This window comes from Myotis brandtii, unplaced genomic scaffold (assembly GCF_000412655.1).
Source record: "Myotis brandtii unplaced genomic scaffold, ASM41265v1 scaffold420, whole genome shotgun sequence".
Lineage (NCBI taxonomy): Eukaryota > Metazoa > Chordata > Mammalia > Chiroptera > Vespertilionidae > Myotis > Myotis brandtii.
The window spans coordinates 724,609-743,838 of NW_005366109.1; the positions used below are offsets into that span (position 1 = coordinate 724,609).

Below are 19,230 nucleotides of genomic sequence, written 5' to 3' on the forward strand. Positions count from 1 at the left end.
ACCTCGCACTGCAGCTCGGCAGGCGAGCCCTCGCGCACGGTGACGATGGCCCTGCCTTTGGGCACGCTGATGGTGGGAGGCACTGGAGGGTGGAGGGGCGGGTTAGAGGCAGGTACCCCGTGGCCTCCGCTCTGGGGCTTCTCCTTCCCTCTCCCTAGGTGCGACCCTCCCTTCCCCACCCCAGGCGTCCCCTCCCTTCCCCATCCCATGGTCCCCCAGAGCTCAGTTATTCCCCAGCAATACTCACCTCCACAAATCCTCCCACCTCCCGGGTCTCTACGGAGTCTCTCCCAACTCAGAAAAAGAGCTAAATCGTCCCGGCCTATTCCTTCTGCTCCCTTACCCCACCATCACTCCGTTTGGGGGATTCCACCTTTTAAACAATTCTAGTAGTATCTCCTCCCTCGATCTCCCCTCTCCTGGCCGCTGGTCCTGCTCTAGTTAAAGCCACCACCTTCTTTCTGGAGTGTTACCACAGATGGCTAGTCTGTAGCCCCAACATCTGGGTTATAGCAGGACCAGGGCCAGAATGAACACTGTATCTCCCAGCCTGCCTGTGGCTACCATGAGCCTACATTCTGGCCAGCGGGATGTGGCGGAAGGCAAGTGTCTCTAACAAAGAGAAGTCCTGCCACGCTTCTCCTGCCTGCATGCTGGAATGCAGGCTGGAGGCTGCAGCTGGAGCTGCCACCGTGGAGGAGGCGGGAGGCGAGTGCTAAGGAAAACGGAACAGCAAGACAGGACGGAGTATGGGGCCCCGGGGACTTGGTGCAGCAGAGCCACTATTCCAGCCTGGACTGCTCACTTTTGCTTGAAGAAAGAAATACACCGCTAACTTATTCGAGCTACTTTTATTAAGAGTTTTCCTGTTATTCACAGCCAAACCTAATCCAACCCAGCATAATGCCCAAATGGAGGGTCTTTTAAAGGGTTCCATGGGTCCCATCCTGCATCACATCAAACGAATTAAAATGTCCTACATTAAATGTAAATTGCAAATAACTCTACAAGGCATGCTGAGATCCAGTTATCTAGTTAGCATAATTTATACTCTATAAACATTTATACATTTACTGGCTTTAATTTTGCAGCTTTCCCTTTGTATTTTGGCGCCAATTAATTTATTTTTCCAGGTCTAAACCGTTTCCACGGGCCCTTAAAAAGCTTCCATGCCTTGCCCTGGCTGGGTGGCTCAGTTGGTTGGAGGATTGTCCCAAAAGGTCTCCTTCAATTCCCAGTGAGAGCACATACCCAGGTTTCTGGGTCAATCCCCTGTAGGGGTGCATACGGGAGACAACCAATCAATGTTTCTCTCCCTCTCCCTTCTTCTCTCTCTAAAATCAGTGAAAAAACATAGCCTTGGGTGAGGATTAAAAAAATAATAATAAGCTTCCATGCCTTAATTAGGCTTATGAACCAAATGGAGGAAATGGCCCTGTGCTCCATTGGTTTCCATTTATAAAACATCCCAGCTCCCAACACTTCTTCACCCACAGTCCTTCCCCCTTTGAGGCTGTACTGCCCTCAGGTTAAAGCTCAAACTTCTTGGCTCTGTAAGGGAGGCCCTGTGCTCTGGCCTTTGCCACCCCAGTCTCATCTTCCCTCTCCTTTCCTGTGTCCCAGCTGTGGGACCCACTTATAAGGAATATACTCCCTGACAAGCCAAGTCTCATACCCCATGGGTGTTCCCCCCCGCCGCCGTCCCCTCGCCGAGCAAATGCTCACATGGAGCATGGCTCCTCCCTGGCCGCCTGGGATTCCTTCTCGCATGTCCCCAGGATGCTCTGCAGACCTTGCCTTTAGCTCCCTTTCTAAGGTTTGCCCTTCCAATTCCTGCTTTACCCCAACAGATGCCTCTCCCAGCTGGGCAGCGGGCTCTGAGACGGGCTGTGGCATTTGTGTCTGGGTCCCCAGCTCCCCACCCAGGGCCGGCACACAATGATTGGTGAGATAAGTTTGTGGAATCTGTGGAGGCCTGGCCCATTCATAAAGGCCCGCTCGGAAGCCTTTCCTGACCCCTCCCCGTGTGCGGATGTCAAGAAGGAAGGGCCACCAAGGCTGTCTCGTCCGATGGCTCACAGAAGAGAAACTGAGACCCAGGGAGTGAAAGAGGCTTCGCCGAGTCAGCCAGCTCCTCGGTGCAATGTGCTGCGGACTGGAAACGAGATTCCAGAAACCCCCTCCAGAGCCATCCCCTCCAGCTCCTGTCATTCTCAAAGGGTAGACCCTTCAGGCTCTGAAGGCAGATGGTCTGGGTTCAAATCTCATCTCCACCACTTACTGCTGTGTTACCTTATGTTGCCTTAGGTAAGTTTTTATTTTTTTTATTTTTTTTAGTCCTCATCTGAGGATATGTTTATAGAGAAGAGGGGAGAGAGAAACATCGATGTGGATGTGAGAGAGAACAACTATCGGTTACCTCCCATATATGCACCGACCAGGGATCAAAACCAGCAACCTAAGTGTGTGCCCTGACCAGGAATTGAATCCTTAACCCTTTGGTGGACAGGACAACAGGCCAAACAACGGAGCCACCCAGGCAGGATGTCTTAGGTAAGCTTCTTAAACTCTCTGAGCCTGTTTCTTTGTCTCTAAAAACTGAAGTTAAATTATCTATCCCATAAGGTAAATCATGAAGGCGAATAAGATAAATATAAAAATCATTAGAACACATAGGAAGTACTCAATAAACGTTAGCCATTATTATTTCATTATTGTTATTTATTGTTATTGGAACAGCGACCCAGATCCCCTGCATAACCTGGCCCCCGCTGGCCTCTGTGCTCTCATTCACCCCATCCCCCCAGCCACGCTGTCCTTCCTTCAGTTCTCCAAACGGCCCCCGCCCTGCCCTGCCTCAGTGCCCTTATTTGCTGATTCCTTGACCTGCCTTTCTCTTCCACCCTCCCTTGCTCTCCTTTGCCTCGTAAGATCCCACCCCTCCCTCCTCAGATCGCAGACCAAAGATTTTATCTTAGCGAACTCTTTCCTGTCTCAGGCATCACAGTTTGCCAGTGGCACATTCATCTGTGAGGCTATCTGAAAAATGTTTGCCTTCCTACTTAGTTCAATGAGGGCAGAGCCTATTTTGCCCACCACTCTACCCCAGCACCTACCACGGTGCCTGGCATAGAATAGGTGCTTGATAAATGTGTGTGGCATGAACAAAAGGAGTCTTTCCACTCTGGCCTCCCTTTCCCAAGCTGCTGCCCCACCCCCACCCCCTGCCCCTCTCCCCTCTGTGGGCCTCTCCAGCTCCTTCACACCTCCCCGCTGCCCCTCCAGCTGCCCACCTGTCTCAGAGGAGATGTTGACTTCGACGCTCAGGTCGGGTACAGGTGCTCCTGGGAAGGAAGCCACACACAGGTAGGTGCCATAGTCGCTGAAGTGCAGGTCAATGAGCTCTAGGCTGCTTGTGACCGCAGGCAACTCAGGGTCGTTTCGGGTCACCAGCAGCCGCTTGGACATGCGTGCCAGCTTGCCGTTCTTGAACCACTGATAGGTCACCTTCTCCTGGGGCACCGCATCCACGTGGCACGAGAGCTTCAGGTCCTGGCCCAGCTGTATGTTCTCACTTTCTTTGATCACGTCTGGGGTGATCTGGAATGTGGCATTCTTCATGGCTGCAGGTGGGTGGGGAGGGCAGGTTGGCTGGGGCTGGCCCAAAGCCAGGGTCATGTCCCACCCCTCCCCAGACCCAGCTCCTCCCCTCAAAGTGGCCCTCCTGCAGGTTGGGAACTACACCCTCCCACCACCACCACCACCACCAGAAACCATCCTTTTGCTTGGAAATTGTTCTACTTGTTCAGATGTGTTTTTAAGAGTTTAAAAAAGCTCGCTGCAGAAAAGTGGGTTTAGTGATCATTAGAGTCACTGTTACTGAACATACACTTGGTGAGAGGCACTGTTCCACGCACTTTGCACAGGTTGACTCATTTAACTCATCCCCCGGTCTGTGAGGGAGGCACTTTATCGTCCCTGTTTTACAAGGAGCGAACCGACACTCAGTTTAATTCCGAGCCTGTGCTCGTAACCACTGCGCTACTTTATTTGTATTCTCGTTTTAAACCTTGAATGAACAAAATACAAATTCTGTAAGGATGCAACAGAATGTAATAGTGGTTCTATCTAGACAGTGGGACTGAGGGAAACTGAGGGGAAATTTTAGTCTGTACATTTTACTTTGGTGCCATTTAACTCTTTTCAGCAAGTTATTGTGATTGTTATAGTAAGAGCCCAATACAATAATTTTACATGCAGTTACATTAAAGCTCAGAGTTTACAAAGTAAAGGGTCTGGCCTCTTTTAAAAGCTAAATATTGCTTGATGTAATGCAAGAGTTAGACATGACTCTTAATATTGGATGCTAATTGGACAGGACACTGATACCACAGCCACTGGTATCCTTTGCTGGGTTGGACGAAGCAAGCTGTATGTCCCCCTAGGAAGTGACCATAAGAGCCTGGCCAGGAAGTCATTGTTTGATTCTCACTCAGAGAATACACCTGGGTTGTGGGCTCGATAACCAGTGTGGGGTGTGCAGGAGGTAGCCGATCAATGATTCTCTCTCATCATTGATTTTTTTCTCTCTCTCCCCCTCTCCCTTCCTCTCTGAAATCAATACAAATATATTTTAAAAAAGAAGTGACCATAAGTATTGGATGTAAATTGAGACCTCATCAACTCCAGTTTTAAAGGCCAAATGAAAACAGGTGGATGGGGAGGGCAGTTACATTAAAGCTCAGAGTTTACAAAGTAAAGGGTCTGGCCTCTTTTAAAACCTGCCCTCCCCAAAAAGAAAGCCAGGAAATTTCTCCTAAAGACTGGAAGTCCATACTTAGCTTTTTGTAACATGTTTCCCAATCTTAAAAAAAAAAAATGTAGGTACTCAATACCAGTCCTCCCTACCTCTTGGATTGTTGAGTTTATATTTGGAAATGTAGATTGTAAATTGTAAATAAAACTTTACACAAAATTTAATCCTGCCATCTGCAGGGAAATAAAAGTGCCTGGAACATGCCTTCTCAGCATATATCACCTACCAAGAGGAAGCAGACAGGCCCCTCTCCCACTTCATCGGTCGTTCCTGGAGGACAGGGACCCTGTCTGCCTCTGAGTTCCCCCCCACCCCCACCCCTCCGGAGCCACGTACATCGCACCAGCAGGTTGACGGTCTTCTTGGCGGGGTTGCCCACATTGTTGGTGGCTGTGCAGTTGTAGTAGCCAGAGTCCAGGGCCTGCACTGAAGGGATGCTGAGGATGCCACCCTGGGCCAGAGCCCCCAAGGGCAGCGGGCCTGGCCCATGGGACCACTGCAGCTGGGGTAGGGGATCACCGCCTGTCAGCAGACACTGCACCGTCACATTCTCCCCAGGGTTCACCACCAGCGTTTCATTCACAGACAGCTTCAGGGCTGGTGGTGCTAAGAGGACAAGGAGGTGGGGTCTTAGGCGGGTGGGAGGCAGGGCTGAATGTGGGGATATAGGAGCTAGGAAAACCATGGGGTTGGGGAAGGATGGGGAGAAGAAAGAAAGGGGAGAAGGCAGGGAGCAGGCAGAGGGGAGCAGGGATGCACTGGTGGTGATGTGCCTAGAGTTCTGTATGGGGTGAGGCACTGTCTCCTGGGTGGGGAGTCAGCTCAGGTGGGCAAGGGTGTGGGCGGGGAAGTGCCTGTACCCGTGGTGTTGGTGAGCCGGAAAGTGATGGCCTTGTCCGGGATGCCACACACGTTGCGTACAGACACCTGGCAGGTGTAGCTGGCGTAATCCTGGGGCCGAAGGTTCTTCAGCTTCAGGACCTTTGTCTCCCCCTGGGCAGCAGTGGACCACTGGTGTGAGGGGTCTGCTCAGGTCTCCAGGGGTCCCTCACTCATTATCCAGCACCAGGGGCTGAAGTAAATGCCGATCTTCCCCCATCTCCACACCATTTATCCCCAGGGAGCCTGAGTCTGGGGGGGATGCTGCACTCCCCAAACCTTGGGTTTCTCTGGGTCTGGAACTGCCCTGGTGCACACTGGCCAGGACCTGGCCTCAGTTTCTCCGCTTTGGAAAATGGAGGGGTAGGGAGGGAACCCTGCTCTCACGAATATGGAGCTAATCCCACAGGCCAAGGCCACATGTGGCACTCTGGCAGCCACTTCCAAAAGCCGCCTTTGAAAGCCCTCCCTGGTAGGAATGTTCATCACCATTTCTTGGGACCCTAGGGGGCCTATGGGAAGTGGAGTCATCTCTCTGCCCCCAACTCCTGCTGCGTCTGCCCAGGGGGTTCCAATACTCTGACAGCCAGCAGCGGGCAGGGGTGACTCGCCTCCCTCTAGGGCAGCGGTTCTCAACCTTCCTAATGCCGCGACCCTTTAGTACAGTTCCTCATGTTGTGGTGACCCCCAATTTCATTGTTACAAATTGAACATAATTAAAGCATAGTGATTAATCACAAAAACAACATGTAATTATATATATATATGTTTTCCGATGGTCTTTTAGGCGACCCCTGTGAAAGGGTCATTCGACCCCCAAAAGGGTCGCGACCCACAGGTTGAGAACCACTGCTCTAGGGGTTGTCTTTCCTAACTGGCAATGTTCCAGAAGGACTTGTTGCCCTGAGGACGCTCCTGTCCCCATCACTGTTCCCTGAGCTGTTCGTCCCGTTTCATCTGCCCCAGAGTGTCTGATGTCAGAACATGCTGTATCAGCCAGGGCAGCCCCAAGACCTGCAGATGGTGAGGCCTCAGCCCCCGTGTCCCCTCCCTGGTTTGGTGCAGGAGGAAGTGCAGGGTGAGCTATGAGGAGACCAGGCCAGCTACTGCCCATCCTGACCTGGGTGTAGAGGGGCTCATAGATGTCCACGCCGTTGTCCTGGCTGTGGGACAGGGTGTCGGAGCCGCGCTTCCAGATGAAGCGGGCCGGCGGGTTGGAGTTGACGGTGCAGCGCAGGAACACCGTCTTCTCCTGGTAGAAGTTGCCTCGAACGTCGCTCACCGTCTGGTGCACCGTCAGCACCGGCTCGTCCAGGTCTGCAAGGACACAGCCCCAGGGGAGTCAGGACTGGGTGACCCCTAGGGGGGGGCTTGGGCTCCTGACAGCCCTCAGGGAAAGCTGAGCCACCCTCACGGGTGCTTCCAGATGCGCTTCCAGCCCTGCAAGCTTGACCAACTTTAGGATCAGGGGGCTGGACTTGATGACTCCTCAGCTGTCCCTCCCTCCCCAGGAAGCGGCACGGGGGTTGTCTATCTTCACCCTCCCAGCATGGGATGGAGGAAGCAGATGCAGCCTGGTTCAAATCCCAGGCCAGCTATTAATTTGTAGTGAGACCTGCCTAAGCCCCTCCCTGCCAGTTTCCTCAGGAGTAAATTGGACCAGATTGGCGGTTCTCGCCCCTGTTTGCACAATAGAATCACATGGAGATTTCCTTTTTAATACCGATGCCTGGAAGAGCTCATTAACGGTGTCAGAAATCAGAAGAGTGATTGCCTCTAAGAAGATTACTGACAGCGGGGGTATGAGGGAACTTTCTAGGTCCTGGAGGTTCTCTTGAACTGGTGGTGTTTGCACAGGCACATACACATGTAAGAATTCATTAAGTTGTACATTTGTGACTAGTGCACTCTCTTGCATGTAGGTTAATCCTCAATTAAAAAACACACACCCAATGTCGGGGCCCCACCCCCAGTCAATTACATCAGAATCTCTGAAAGCAGGACCCAGACATTAATAATTTTTTAAAGGTCCCCCCCCCCCGAGATTCTAATGTGCAACCAGGATTGTGAACCAAAGGCACCGTCATTCCACATGCACACATCCTTCAGTGGATGTTCCAACAGCCCAACATTCTGTCCTCCTTCCACGGTCCACTGAGATAAAGATCATTACCAAGGCCACGGGCAGAGGTGGGGCAGTGATGAAGTCCAGGGCATGCCTGCCAGCCCCTTCCAGCACCAATAACTCGAGAAATGACCCTCAGTCCCAGAGTTTGGCAGGCCCCTGGGTGGCTGATGGGGGACAGAAGAGAGGACCTGGGGTTCCATTGCTCACCACTCTATTGGGCTCCACTAGGGTAGTGTGAGGTGTCTTTAATGGGTAAGTTCATTGTAGACATTAAGATCGTATAAGCCAGGCCCTTGGGCCTGGCCTCACAGGTGCTGGATACCTGGGTCAGCCTGGATAGGCACAGGGGCGGGTGGCAAGCAGGGAGCTAGCCTCGGGATTAAGGGAATATCCATGGAGGCAGGTAGGGACTGCCTCCCATTCAAGCAGCAAGAACTGACGGGTGCTTGCTCCTGCACGTGGTCGGGTAAGGAAGTTTCAGAGCTGCCCTGGGACAAAATCAGAGGCATGAGGTATGCGGGAAGGGCACTGGACCATAATGAAGAGACCTATACCCTTGAACAAGACATGAGCCCTTGGTACCTCAGTTTCTTCATCTGTGGAATGGGTATAATCCAACCTGTCTTGCCCTCTGGCAGGGATGTTGCGAGATTCATAAGGGATTAGGGACAGGAAAGTGTGAGTGGCATAGGGTAGTACACATCGGAGGAACCGCAGGGATGCAGCAGCGATTTCCCTCTCCAGCATGGACGAGAGGAAGTGTCTCCTGTCCTCCACGGAGGTGTCGGTTCTCTGTGGCACTCCACCCCCACTCCTCCTACCCAGCCTGAGCCCCAGGGGGTCTCCCGAAGCCAGGATGGACAGGGAGGGGCCAGGACAGACAGGAAGGGCGCCAACTCACACTGCACGTCCACGCGGATGGACTTGATGGCGGGCACGCCCACGCCGTTCTCGGCTTTGCAGTAGTAGCGTCCGCCCTGCGTGCGCGCGATGCGCTCGATGCGCAGCGTCTCATTGAACACGGACGTCTCCTGGAACTTGTCGGACGCGCTCCCCGCAGTCTTGGTCCACCGCACCTGGGCAGGCAGGGAGAGCAGATTCAGACCCCGCAGTGAAGGTGGGGGGCCTCCAGGCTGAACCCTGCAATGTGTCTCCCCTTCACAAGCTTACGCGGCCTAGGAAACCAACCCAAACCGACTTGTGGGAATGCGCAGGCAAGATAGGACATGTCAGCCAAGAGCCTGGGGAATCCGGGGTCAGACGGCTAAGCTTTAAAGAAGGCAGTATGTGCAGTGCTTGGAGCATGGACTTGTGGGTAACTTGCCCAGCCTCTCCTGCCTTCCTTTCCTCATTTGTAAAATGGAGAATATTGCACCCTCCTGGGGTGACTGGGGGTATTAAATTAATGTATACTTATTGCCTGGAAGGCTTCAGATTTCTCATCTGTGCAAGAGGTCTAGGTGGTAGCCAGTGTCCATGCTGGCCTGGAATGCTGCCTGCCTCCTGTATCACACCTTTCTGTAGTCCCCTCACACTTAGTACCAGATGGTCTGTGTGACCAGTAGAATAGGGCAGGAGTGATGATGGTACGTCACCTCCAACCCATCTTGGTCACTTTCTCGCTCTGGGGAAAGCCAGCTGTCATGTCATGAGCAACCCTATGGAGAGGCCCACAGGGAGGGCGGGAAGCCTCGGGTCAGCACCTGGAAGTGGCCTGGAAGGGGATGTGCCAGCCCCAGTCAGTCCTCAAATGACTGCAGCCGCTGAGAGACCCTGAGCCAGCGCCAGCCAACTCAGCCACTCCACCCTGCCTATCCCGCAGAAACCGTCAGACAATAGTGTTTGCTGTTTTAAGCCCCTCATTTTGGAGCACTTGTTCTGTAGCAATAGATAACTATAACTGTTATGTAGCCTAACACCCACTTTGCAGGGTCATTGTGACGTTCAGGAATAAAGTATGTAAAGCAGCTAGGTGTGGGGCCTGGTATATATGAGTCACTCAATAAATGGCTATTATTAACATTGCCTTAGTCAGCGGTTCTCAACCTGTGGGTCACCACCCCTTTGGCGGTCGAACGACCCTTTCACAGGGGTCGCCTAAGAACATCCTGCATATCAGATATTTACATTATGATTCATAACAGTAGCAACATTACAGTTATGAAGTAGCAATGAAAATAATTTTATGGCTGGGTCACAACATGAGGAACTGTATTTAAAGGGCCAGAAGGTTGAGAACCACTGCCTTAGATGGTGGACACAATCAAGGATCACCCAAGAAACTGGAGCTACTGTTGAAAGTACCAGAGGTTCGAGAAAAACTGACCCGTTTCAGATGACTAAGTCCTAAGGATCAGAGGATGTGATAGGGACGTTTCCATCTAAAGTTGAGGAGGACTGCTTGTTACTGAGACAGGGCCAGGGCCCTGAGCCTGGTGACTAGGTCAGGCCACAGGTCATGAAAAAAAAGGCTGGGAGAAGTCGGTGAAAGGACAACCTTCTCACGCAGGGAGGGGCCACTGCAGGCCATAATGTTGCTACTCTCATCCCCGTGACACACAACCCTACCCTCATGGGCTTAGAGCTTGCAGAACCTGGGGAAGGACGCAGGCCGTTTCAGGCAATCCGCACTTAGACCACAGGGTGCTTTGGAGAGAGAACAAGGCCATGGAAATATGTTTTCTTTTTGTAGGTGGCTTGTGCGGTTTTAACATGATTGTCTAGATGGCGTTTGTTTCCCTACTGCTTAGGATGTGGTTTGCTTTATCCTTCCCTGTCTGTGGTGTAGCTTTACGGCTGCCTATGTCCAATATACATGGGTGCACAGGTTCCAACCAGTTTTTATGTTCGTTTCTCAGCTCAGGGTTTCCTCACCACTTGGATAGTGCAAGACAGCGACAGGCTTAGGGTCACGCTCTCTCCTAGGTGACTGTGTGCACCCACATCCTGAAGCAGAGGGTCCACTCCTGGCTGTGACTCTGGGCTGTGGACAGAGGTCTCTGGTCTCCAGTGATAGGTGGTGCCACTCATGTCGAGCTTCCAGCGTTAGATAGAGTCCAGCTCCAGCTCCCCAGCCATGGACGGCCCTGTGGCCTCAACTCATGTCCCCTCCGTGTGTGCATGAACCCTACTGCCCCTGAGGTCCAGGTGCTCCACGGCCCTCCACGAACTAGGTTCTTCAGCTTCTGCTCACTACCATCGCTATGGATTCCTCTGCATGTTGGCCCCAGGGGTTCCCTCTCATGACATTTGGAGTAGAGAATGCCCCGCCCACTCAGTCCCCCACACAGGGGGCCATGAGATGGGGCTGCTCCCCTGAGACTAGATGCTCCATGACAACAGGACCGTAGCTATATCCTTGTGCCCCATCACAGGGCTTGGCACATAGCAGGGACTCAATAAATATTGGTTGTAATGAAACGAGTGAGAAAGGGAACAACTGAAGGCGTTTCAGGAGAGGTGAGCTGCAGTGGTTAAAGCAGGAATGGGCCGGGTGTACTGGGCAAGTTCGACTGGAACACAGGGTGTGAGGAGGATGCCAGTGGGAGCTGAGATAGGAAAGGCAGGAGGGGGCCGGATTGTGGGAGGTCTTCAATTCTACCTCCAGAAACCTGAGCTGAGTCTGGTTGCTAACAGGGAGCCATCGAAGGTTTCGGAGCAGGGCAATGATATGATGTAGCCGGCTGGAGGATGACGATTGGGGTCAGGGTGCAGGAATGGATTGGAGGGGGAAACTTGGGAGAATGGGAGGCCAGTGAGAGTCTACTGCAGGGGACCAAGAAACAGGACTGAAGGTCTGACCTAGAGGAGCAATGAGGAATAGAGAGGAGAAGACCCATGCAAGGGCATAGAAAGACAGGCCTCAGAGGCCGGCTATCTGTGGGGAATGAGATGGGACAGAGTCAAATAGGAGCCCAGGGGGTTGAGCCTAGGTAGCAGGAAAAACAATGAAACCTTGGATGGAAATGGAAAGATGAAGGCTTGTACAGACAGCCACAACCACAGATGACTCATACACAGGGGACACCCACAGATGGCTAGTGCGCCTTAGGGAGAGATGGCCCAGCTGCCTCCCTGGCGTCAGGAGAACCATCCCTAATCGTCACACCTGACACAACACCGGCCTGAAGGCTGGCAGCACCGCTTTCGCCTCTAAACAAACCTCAGAGAAGGAGCAAGCAGCAGGCATAGCGTCAGGCCCGAAGAGTCCTTGGGGGTTTCCTTGGCCATCTGCTCATCTCAAGGCCCAACCTACTAAAGCCATCCCTGTTCCTAAAATTGTCCTGAGAAAGGACATTTGATTTCACATTTCACTCTCCTTCTAGGATCCAATCGAAACCTCTTCTGCTCCTCTTAAAGGTCACAGCAGCTCACCGGCAAATTGCATCCTCCCTCCAGCCCACCGCCTCCTGCCTCCTCCCAGTGGTTCTCGGCGATAACCAGTCTCGGCTTCCTGTCTGAATCATTCTGTTGGTCTGGGACAAGATTCACCTGGCATTTCCAGATTCTCAGCATCTGTTGCTTTCTAATTGCTTTGAGTCTTTTAATCTCCAGAGTGTAGGGCTTGTCTAGCAGAAGCCTCCAAAAGTAGAGATTGTATTAAATGTTGCTGGTAATTCCTGGAGTCCCCAATCCAAGACGGATGCCCTGGGAGGAAGTGTGCCAAGCTACAGAGAACACTGGTTCTGGATTCAAATTCTGTGTCCACCTTCACCAGAGCTGTCTGGCCTTGGGAGTTTACCTAACCTCCCTGAACCTCAATCTCCAAATATGAGCCCAGGGATTGAGCCTAAGTAGCAGGGAAAACAATGGTTGTGATGAGCCAATGAGAAAACACTGGAGAAAGCACCTACCCTAGCGCTTGGCACACGGCCTCTAACTGGGGCTGAAGGTGCATCTGAGGATGTGTCTGCTCACAGACACGAGGGATGGAGTGGAACCGAATACCTGACACTCAGTTTTTCCCCTTGGCCATCAATGTTTCCAGGCGAATAAGCCCGCAGCCTCCAGCCCTTCCCCCAGGGAGTTCATTTTCCAGCTACTTCCCCAGCCCCATCTCCTGTCTTCTCTGTATTTGCCACTATCGCCCCTAGTCCCCAACCCCTGCTTCAGCTTCTCAAGCTGTGATCCCAGAGTGGGGGTGGGAGGGAGGAGGGGCCGCACAGGCTGGATGGGGGCCTACCTGGGGCCGAGGGTGCCCGGTGACAAGGCACTGCAGCACCAGGGTGTCGCCCTCCCGGATGGTGTAGACGCGCTCGCTGATGTTGTCCTCTTTCACCACACACGCCTGGCCCGCGTGGACGATCTGGGCCTGGGCTGGAGCTGACAGAGAGCGGGGAGGATTAGACAAGAGGTGAGAAGGGGTCTGAGACTCCCTCCCAAGCATGTCTGAGGAAGGGGTCAGCCCAGACCTTCCCAGGTCATTCTTTGGAGGCCTGACCCCATGGAGCTCAGAAAGAATCCTCCCAGAGCCCGCAGGCCAGAACCAGAGAGGCAGGGAGCTCAGGGGCACTTCCTCCCCATCCCACACCCTTACAGGAGACCTGTGCTTTTCAGTGAGCTGGGGGTGGGGGGGCTTTGTAATTGTACAGACTGGTCATCACCCAGTGAGCATCGCCGTACAGGCTGGTCATCATCCAGGGAGCATCGCCGTCCAGACTGGTCATCACCCAGGGAGCATCACCGTACACACTGGACATCACCCAGTGAGCAGCACCATACAGACTGGTCATTACCCAGTGAGCATCAGCGTACAGATTGGTCATCTCCCAGTGAGCATCGCCGTCCAGACTGGTCATCACCCAGGGAGCATCACCGTACACACTGGACATCACCCAGTGAGCAGCACCATACAGACTGGTCATTACCCAGTGAGCATCAGCGTACAGATTGGTCATCTCCCAGTGAGCATCGCCGTCCAGACTGGTCATCACCCAGGGAGCATCACCGTACACACTGGACATCACCCAGTGAGCAGCACCATACAGACTGGTCATTACCCAGTGAGCATCAGCGTACAGATTGGTCATCTCCCAGTGAGCATCGCCGTCCAGACTGGTCATCACCCAGGGAGCATCACCGTACACACTGGACATCACCCAGTGAGCAGCACCATACAGACTGGTCATTACCCAGTGAGCATCAGCGTACAGATTGGTCATCTCCCAGTGAGCATCGCCGTCCAGACTGGTCATCACCCAGGGAGCATCACCGTACACACTGGACATCACCCAGTGAGCAGCACCATACAGACTGGTCATTACCCAGTGAGCATCAGCGTACAGATTGGTCATCTCCCAGTGAGCATCGCCGTCCAGACTGGTCATCACCCAGGGAGCATCACCGTACACACTGGACATCACCCAGTGAGCAGCACCATACAGACTGGTCATTACCCAGTGAGCATCAGCGTACAGATTGGTCATCTCCCAGTGAGCATCGCCGTCCAGACTGGTCATCACCCAGGGAGCATCACCGTACACACTGGACATCACCCAGTGAGCAGCACCATACAGACTGGTCATTACCCAGTGAGCATCAGCGTACAGATTGGTCATCTCCCAGTGAGCATCGCCGTCCAGACTGGTCATCACCCAGGGAGCATCACCGTACACACTGGACATCACCCAGTGAGCAGCACCATACAGACTGGTCATTACCCAGTGAGCATCAGCGTACAGATTGGTCATCTCCCAGTGAGCATCGCCGTCCAGACTGGTCATCACCCAGGGAGCATCACCGTACACACTGGACATCACCCAGTGAGCAGCACCATACAGACTGGTCATTACCCAGTGAGCATCAGCGTACAGATTGGTCATCTCCCAGTGAGCATCGCCGTCCAGACTGGTCATCACCCAGGGAGCATCACCGTACACACTGGACATCACCCAGTGAGCAGCACCATACAGACTGGTCATTACCCAGTGAGCATCAGCGTACAGATTGGTCATCTCCCAGTGAGCATCGCCGTCCAGACTGGTCATCACCCAGGGAGCATCACCGTACACACTGGACATCACCCAGTGAGCAGCACCATACAGACTGGTCATTACCCAGTGAGCATCAGCGTACAGATTGGTCATCTCCCAGTGAGCATCGCCGTCCAGACTGGTCATCACCCAGGGAGCATCACCGTACACACTGGACATCACCCAGTGAGCAGCACCATACAGACTGGTCATTACCCAGTGAGCATCAGCGTACAGATTGGTCATCTCCCAGTGAGCATCGCCGTCCAGACTGGTCATCACCCAGGGAGCATCACCGTACACACTGGACATCACCCAGTGAGCAGCACCATACAGACTGGTCATTACCCAGTGAGCATCAGCGTACAGATTGGTCATCTCCCAGTGAGCATCGCCGTCCAGACTGGTCATCACCCAGGGAGCATCACCGTACACACTGGACATCACCCAGTGAGCAGCACCATACAGACTGGTCATTACCCAGTGAGCATCAGCGTACAGATTGGTCATCTCCCAGTGAGCATCGCCGTCCAGACTGGTCATCACCCAGGGAGCATCACCGTACAGACTGGTCATCACCCAGTGAGCATCGCCGTCTTAGCAGCCCTGCAGGGGAGGCTGCTGGGGCTCCACCCAGCTTCCCGCATCTGGTCGGTGCGTCCACCCCGCTGCTCTGAGTGGTGGCTGTGGGTGCACAGAGCTCACCTTCCCAGGGAATTGCCCTTAGCCAGTGCTTGGCCCAGAAATGCCTAGGAGGTCACCCTTCCCCGATATACACACCCACCCAGTGCCTGATAAACACGGTGCAGATGCTAGTCCTCTTGCCTCAAGATGGGATGACTGTGGTGCTGTTCACGCTCCAGACACCCCCCTCAGCCCCCACCCCCCCCCAGACCCTAGGAACAGGCAAAGGCTAAGTCAGTTGAACCACTTTTTGCCCAGCTGCTTCCCTCATCCCCTTAGTTTCTCCTGAGAGCATTTACCCAGCCCCAACCATCTTAGAGAGCTTACCCTAAGATTCCCCAACCCACAGACTACACATTCCCTTTCCCCAAAGCCCTGTTAATTTTCCCTCATTGCTCCCTGGGCCTGTGCCAGCATCTTCTCCAAGGGACAGAAGTTCTCCCACGGGGACCAGAAGTTCTCAAAAAACTGGCTCCCCCCGACCTCTCTCCCAGTGCCCAGGGCTGGGGGGCCCAGAGGGAAAAGACGGAACTGGGAAAGCCCCTCCCTCAGTGTCAGCGCCCCCGTCCTAAAGGCAAACCAGCCCCACCCCACAAAGGCTTGGGCTCCCGGAAGGAGGACAAAGCCCCCTAGGGGTTCACACCTGTCTGATCACAGGTGATGGTGGAGAGAGGAGGTGGGAGAGCTGTAGGGTTCGAGGGACATAGGGAGTGAACAGAGTCCTGGCCCTAAAGAGGTGCGCAGAGGTGAGATAAAGCCTGGACATACAATGTGTAACTTCCTCCAGGCAGCGCCCACGGCTGACCTGCACAACCCCTCCTTTTGTGTGGTTACTCCCCCCAGCACCACAACAAGGCATCAATCTGTGTGTCCATCCAATTCAGGTCCTTGTCTTTCTGCCACCAGGCTGTGAACTCCTACTCCTCCTTCCCATGGCTGACGTCTCCCAGGTGCACATATCCCCTTTGGAGGAGTACTGGCTAGCAGCAAGGTAGCCAGACCCCCTGACCTTGGTATTTCAGTTTGTCCATCACCCCACCCTCCCCACCGCCACCCCCACCCCCACTGAATTTCGTTAGCATGAGTCAGCGTCCCACACTTTGCTCACCCCCAGAGTGTCTGGAACTGTGTTTCTAACCCTGAACCAACAGAAACCCCCACAGCGTCGCAGGCCCCCAAAGGGGCTCTGTGCTCTGTCCCGCTTAACCTCAGCCTCCCCTCCACACGCCCCAGGGTGGCACTGCCAACAGCAGCATCTTCTGATTCCAAAGGCAACCAGGCCAGAGCCCATGTCAGGGGCCCCGACATAATCCCTCCATCCAGCCCGTCACACAACAAACGCTCCCAGCCGCTGCCCTGCTGGTGCTGACGAGGCTGTCGGGGAAAGCCAGGGACCAGCTCGGAAAGAGCATCTTCGGGGAAACGGGTAGCAAACAGAAAAACAGAAACGAACCGGATGGTTTCCGAGTACACTTGGTGCTAAGACGACTCTAAAGCAGGGGCATGTGACAAGCAACAGTGGGCAGAGGAGAGACCGGTTTTAGAGAGATGGAAAGAGCTGACAATCTGGGATGAATTCCTGGCTCTGCTACCCACGAGCTGGGTGACACGGGGTAAGTTACTTCATCTCTCTGAGCCTTGGCCTCTTCATTTACAAAATGGGAATAATAATGCCTTCTCCCAGGGCTGGTGTGAGGGTTTAAAAAATATGTGCAGCCCTAGCCGGTCTGCTCAGTGGCTAGAGCGCCAGCCCATGGACTGAAGGGAGCGCCGGGTTCGATTCCAGTCACTTCGATTGCAGGCTTGATGCCCAGCCCAGGTCAGGGTGCGTGCAGGAGGCAACCAATCTGTGTGTCTCTCTCACATTGATGTTTCTCTCTCTGTGTCTCTCCCTCTCTCTTCCATTCTCTCTAAAAATTAATGGGAAAATATCTTTGGAGGAGGATTAACCAAAAAACAAACAAGAAGACAATATGTGTAAAACATCTGGCCGAACAGTATGCATGTGTTCTTTTGCTAAATGACAGCTCCTGAGATGATCAAACAGGAGGGAGAGATGGGGACAGACAGGCCCCCTCTGTGGCCCCCTCTACACTCCAGGGGTGCAAACACTCAAAGCAGACATTACACCGGTGGGGATGCTTCATGAATACGGTCAAGACTCCTGCTGAGGGCTGTGCAGGGCTAAAGGGGGCTTGGAAACCAGGGAGGGGGTGCCCTTCAGGGAGCACCCCTCTTATCATAACCCTCACCCAGCTTTCAGCGAGTTATTTTGTGACTTTTAGCAAGTTACGTTTCCTCAGTTGTGAAATGGGGTTGTTGTGAGGAATAAATACGTAAACTCAGGTGAAGTGTTTAAAACAGGGTCTGGCACACGGTGAACAATAGAACCGTGTCCACCAGCACTTTATTCTACAGATGATCCCGCACTGCCCTCAGGAGCCCACTCCCCGGGCCTGAGGCCCGAATGACAGGACCCACAGACGATGACGACTGATGTATTCCCGGGGCCATAACTGCAAGCTCCTCGCCTCGGTTCTGAGAGGCAGACAGGCAAGTCCTATGTAGCCTGTGTTGGCAGAGGACACGATGGCGTGGAGAAGGCAATCCCGTCACTCACTGACCCAGAGCAGCGCTGGGACTCGAACCCAGGCCTTCCACTCAGTGGCCTGGAACTCAGTCCACTGGCCCAATCGTCCTCAGATGCCCCCATCCTCGCCCTGTGTCGCCAGGGGAGCCTGTCATAGCACATTCCCAGGCCCATGTGGAACCGTCAGCTCTGGCCCTGGTTTCATTTCGCTTTCCGAGCTCTATCAATAAACCCCCATGAGGAAAGGAAAACCCTGTCCCCCAACCTGTGTGCCGTAAAGTGTTCATCCACAGTCCCCCGCCAAACAAGGACGCTGCCTCCTCTCTCTCCTCAGAGCCTCGGCTCACAAGAGGATATGATTAAAGGCTCTGAAAAGTCCTGCAGTGAACACACCCGCTGACTTGGTTTAATCCAGTGCTTTCCAAGTCTATTTGACCATAAAGCCCTTTCTTCACAGAGTAGCTCTTAACATCTTGAGAGACAGAAGTGTTGTCTGTAACAAGTGGAGAAGTGCTGATCCGATGCTCAACACAAAACTAAGGCTGTGGAGTCAAGTAACACCCCCCCCCCCACCACCACCACTACCACACACCACATGCCAGTCCCTTGGCTGAGAATAAGAGATGGCATGAGAGATGTCACCCAGGGGGCAACTTCATCATGAGGACGGCTGAGGCAGAAATAGCAAGTCCCTAGCAGAGGGCTTCTGGCCAATCAGCTCACTCCTCTCTTCCCCCAAAAGAAGACACCCTCAAATTGTAGGTGCCGGTGGGGATTGTGGCACCCGCAGGCCCAGGGAGGAAGCCACACACTCTATGACTCACGTGAAGGCTAATTCAAGCTGCCCACTGGGCTTCCGAAGAGGATTCTCACTGGAACCTAGAAGGGGAGTTTCATCAAGGACCCCACCCCCATGAGAGAACGTCCTCCTGGCTGCTAGCTGAGGGGGGGAGGGGTGCTGACAGAGGCATGAGGGTGCAGCAGTACATGCAGAGCAAACAAGGCAGGCAGACAGCAAGCGCATGGAAAACCTGAATTTAAAGCCCCATCAGCTTTCCATCAGGTTCCCTCCACACATTTGAAAAGGTCAATCGCAGCCAACGGGGGGCTGTTGTCCTGCTCCCTGCTCCTGCCCCTTCAGGGGAAGGGTGTCTGCAGGCTG

The 19,230-nt window shown here is 53.6% G+C and overlaps 1 protein-coding gene across 1 annotated transcript in view; it reads right to left on the reverse strand.

The window, feature by feature from the left end:
• Positions 1–19,230, reverse strand: part of MDGA1 (MAM domain containing glycosylphosphatidylinositol anchor 1) — a 72,849-nt gene that overhangs the window by 31,057 nt on the left and 22,562 nt on the right. The window contains exons 2-8 of the mRNA XM_014545717.1: positions 13,006–13,145; positions 8,725–8,899; positions 6,816–7,012; positions 5,677–5,809; positions 5,153–5,422; positions 3,294–3,623; positions 1–82 (exon numbers count right to left, since the gene is read on the reverse strand). Of these exons, the coding sequence (XP_014401203.1) occupies positions 1–82; positions 3,294–3,623; positions 5,153–5,422; positions 5,677–5,809; positions 6,816–7,012; positions 8,725–8,899; positions 13,006–13,145 (1,327 nt within the window). The remainder of the gene's footprint in view (positions 83–3,293; positions 3,624–5,152; positions 5,423–5,676; positions 5,810–6,815; positions 7,013–8,724; positions 8,900–13,005; positions 13,146–19,230) is intronic.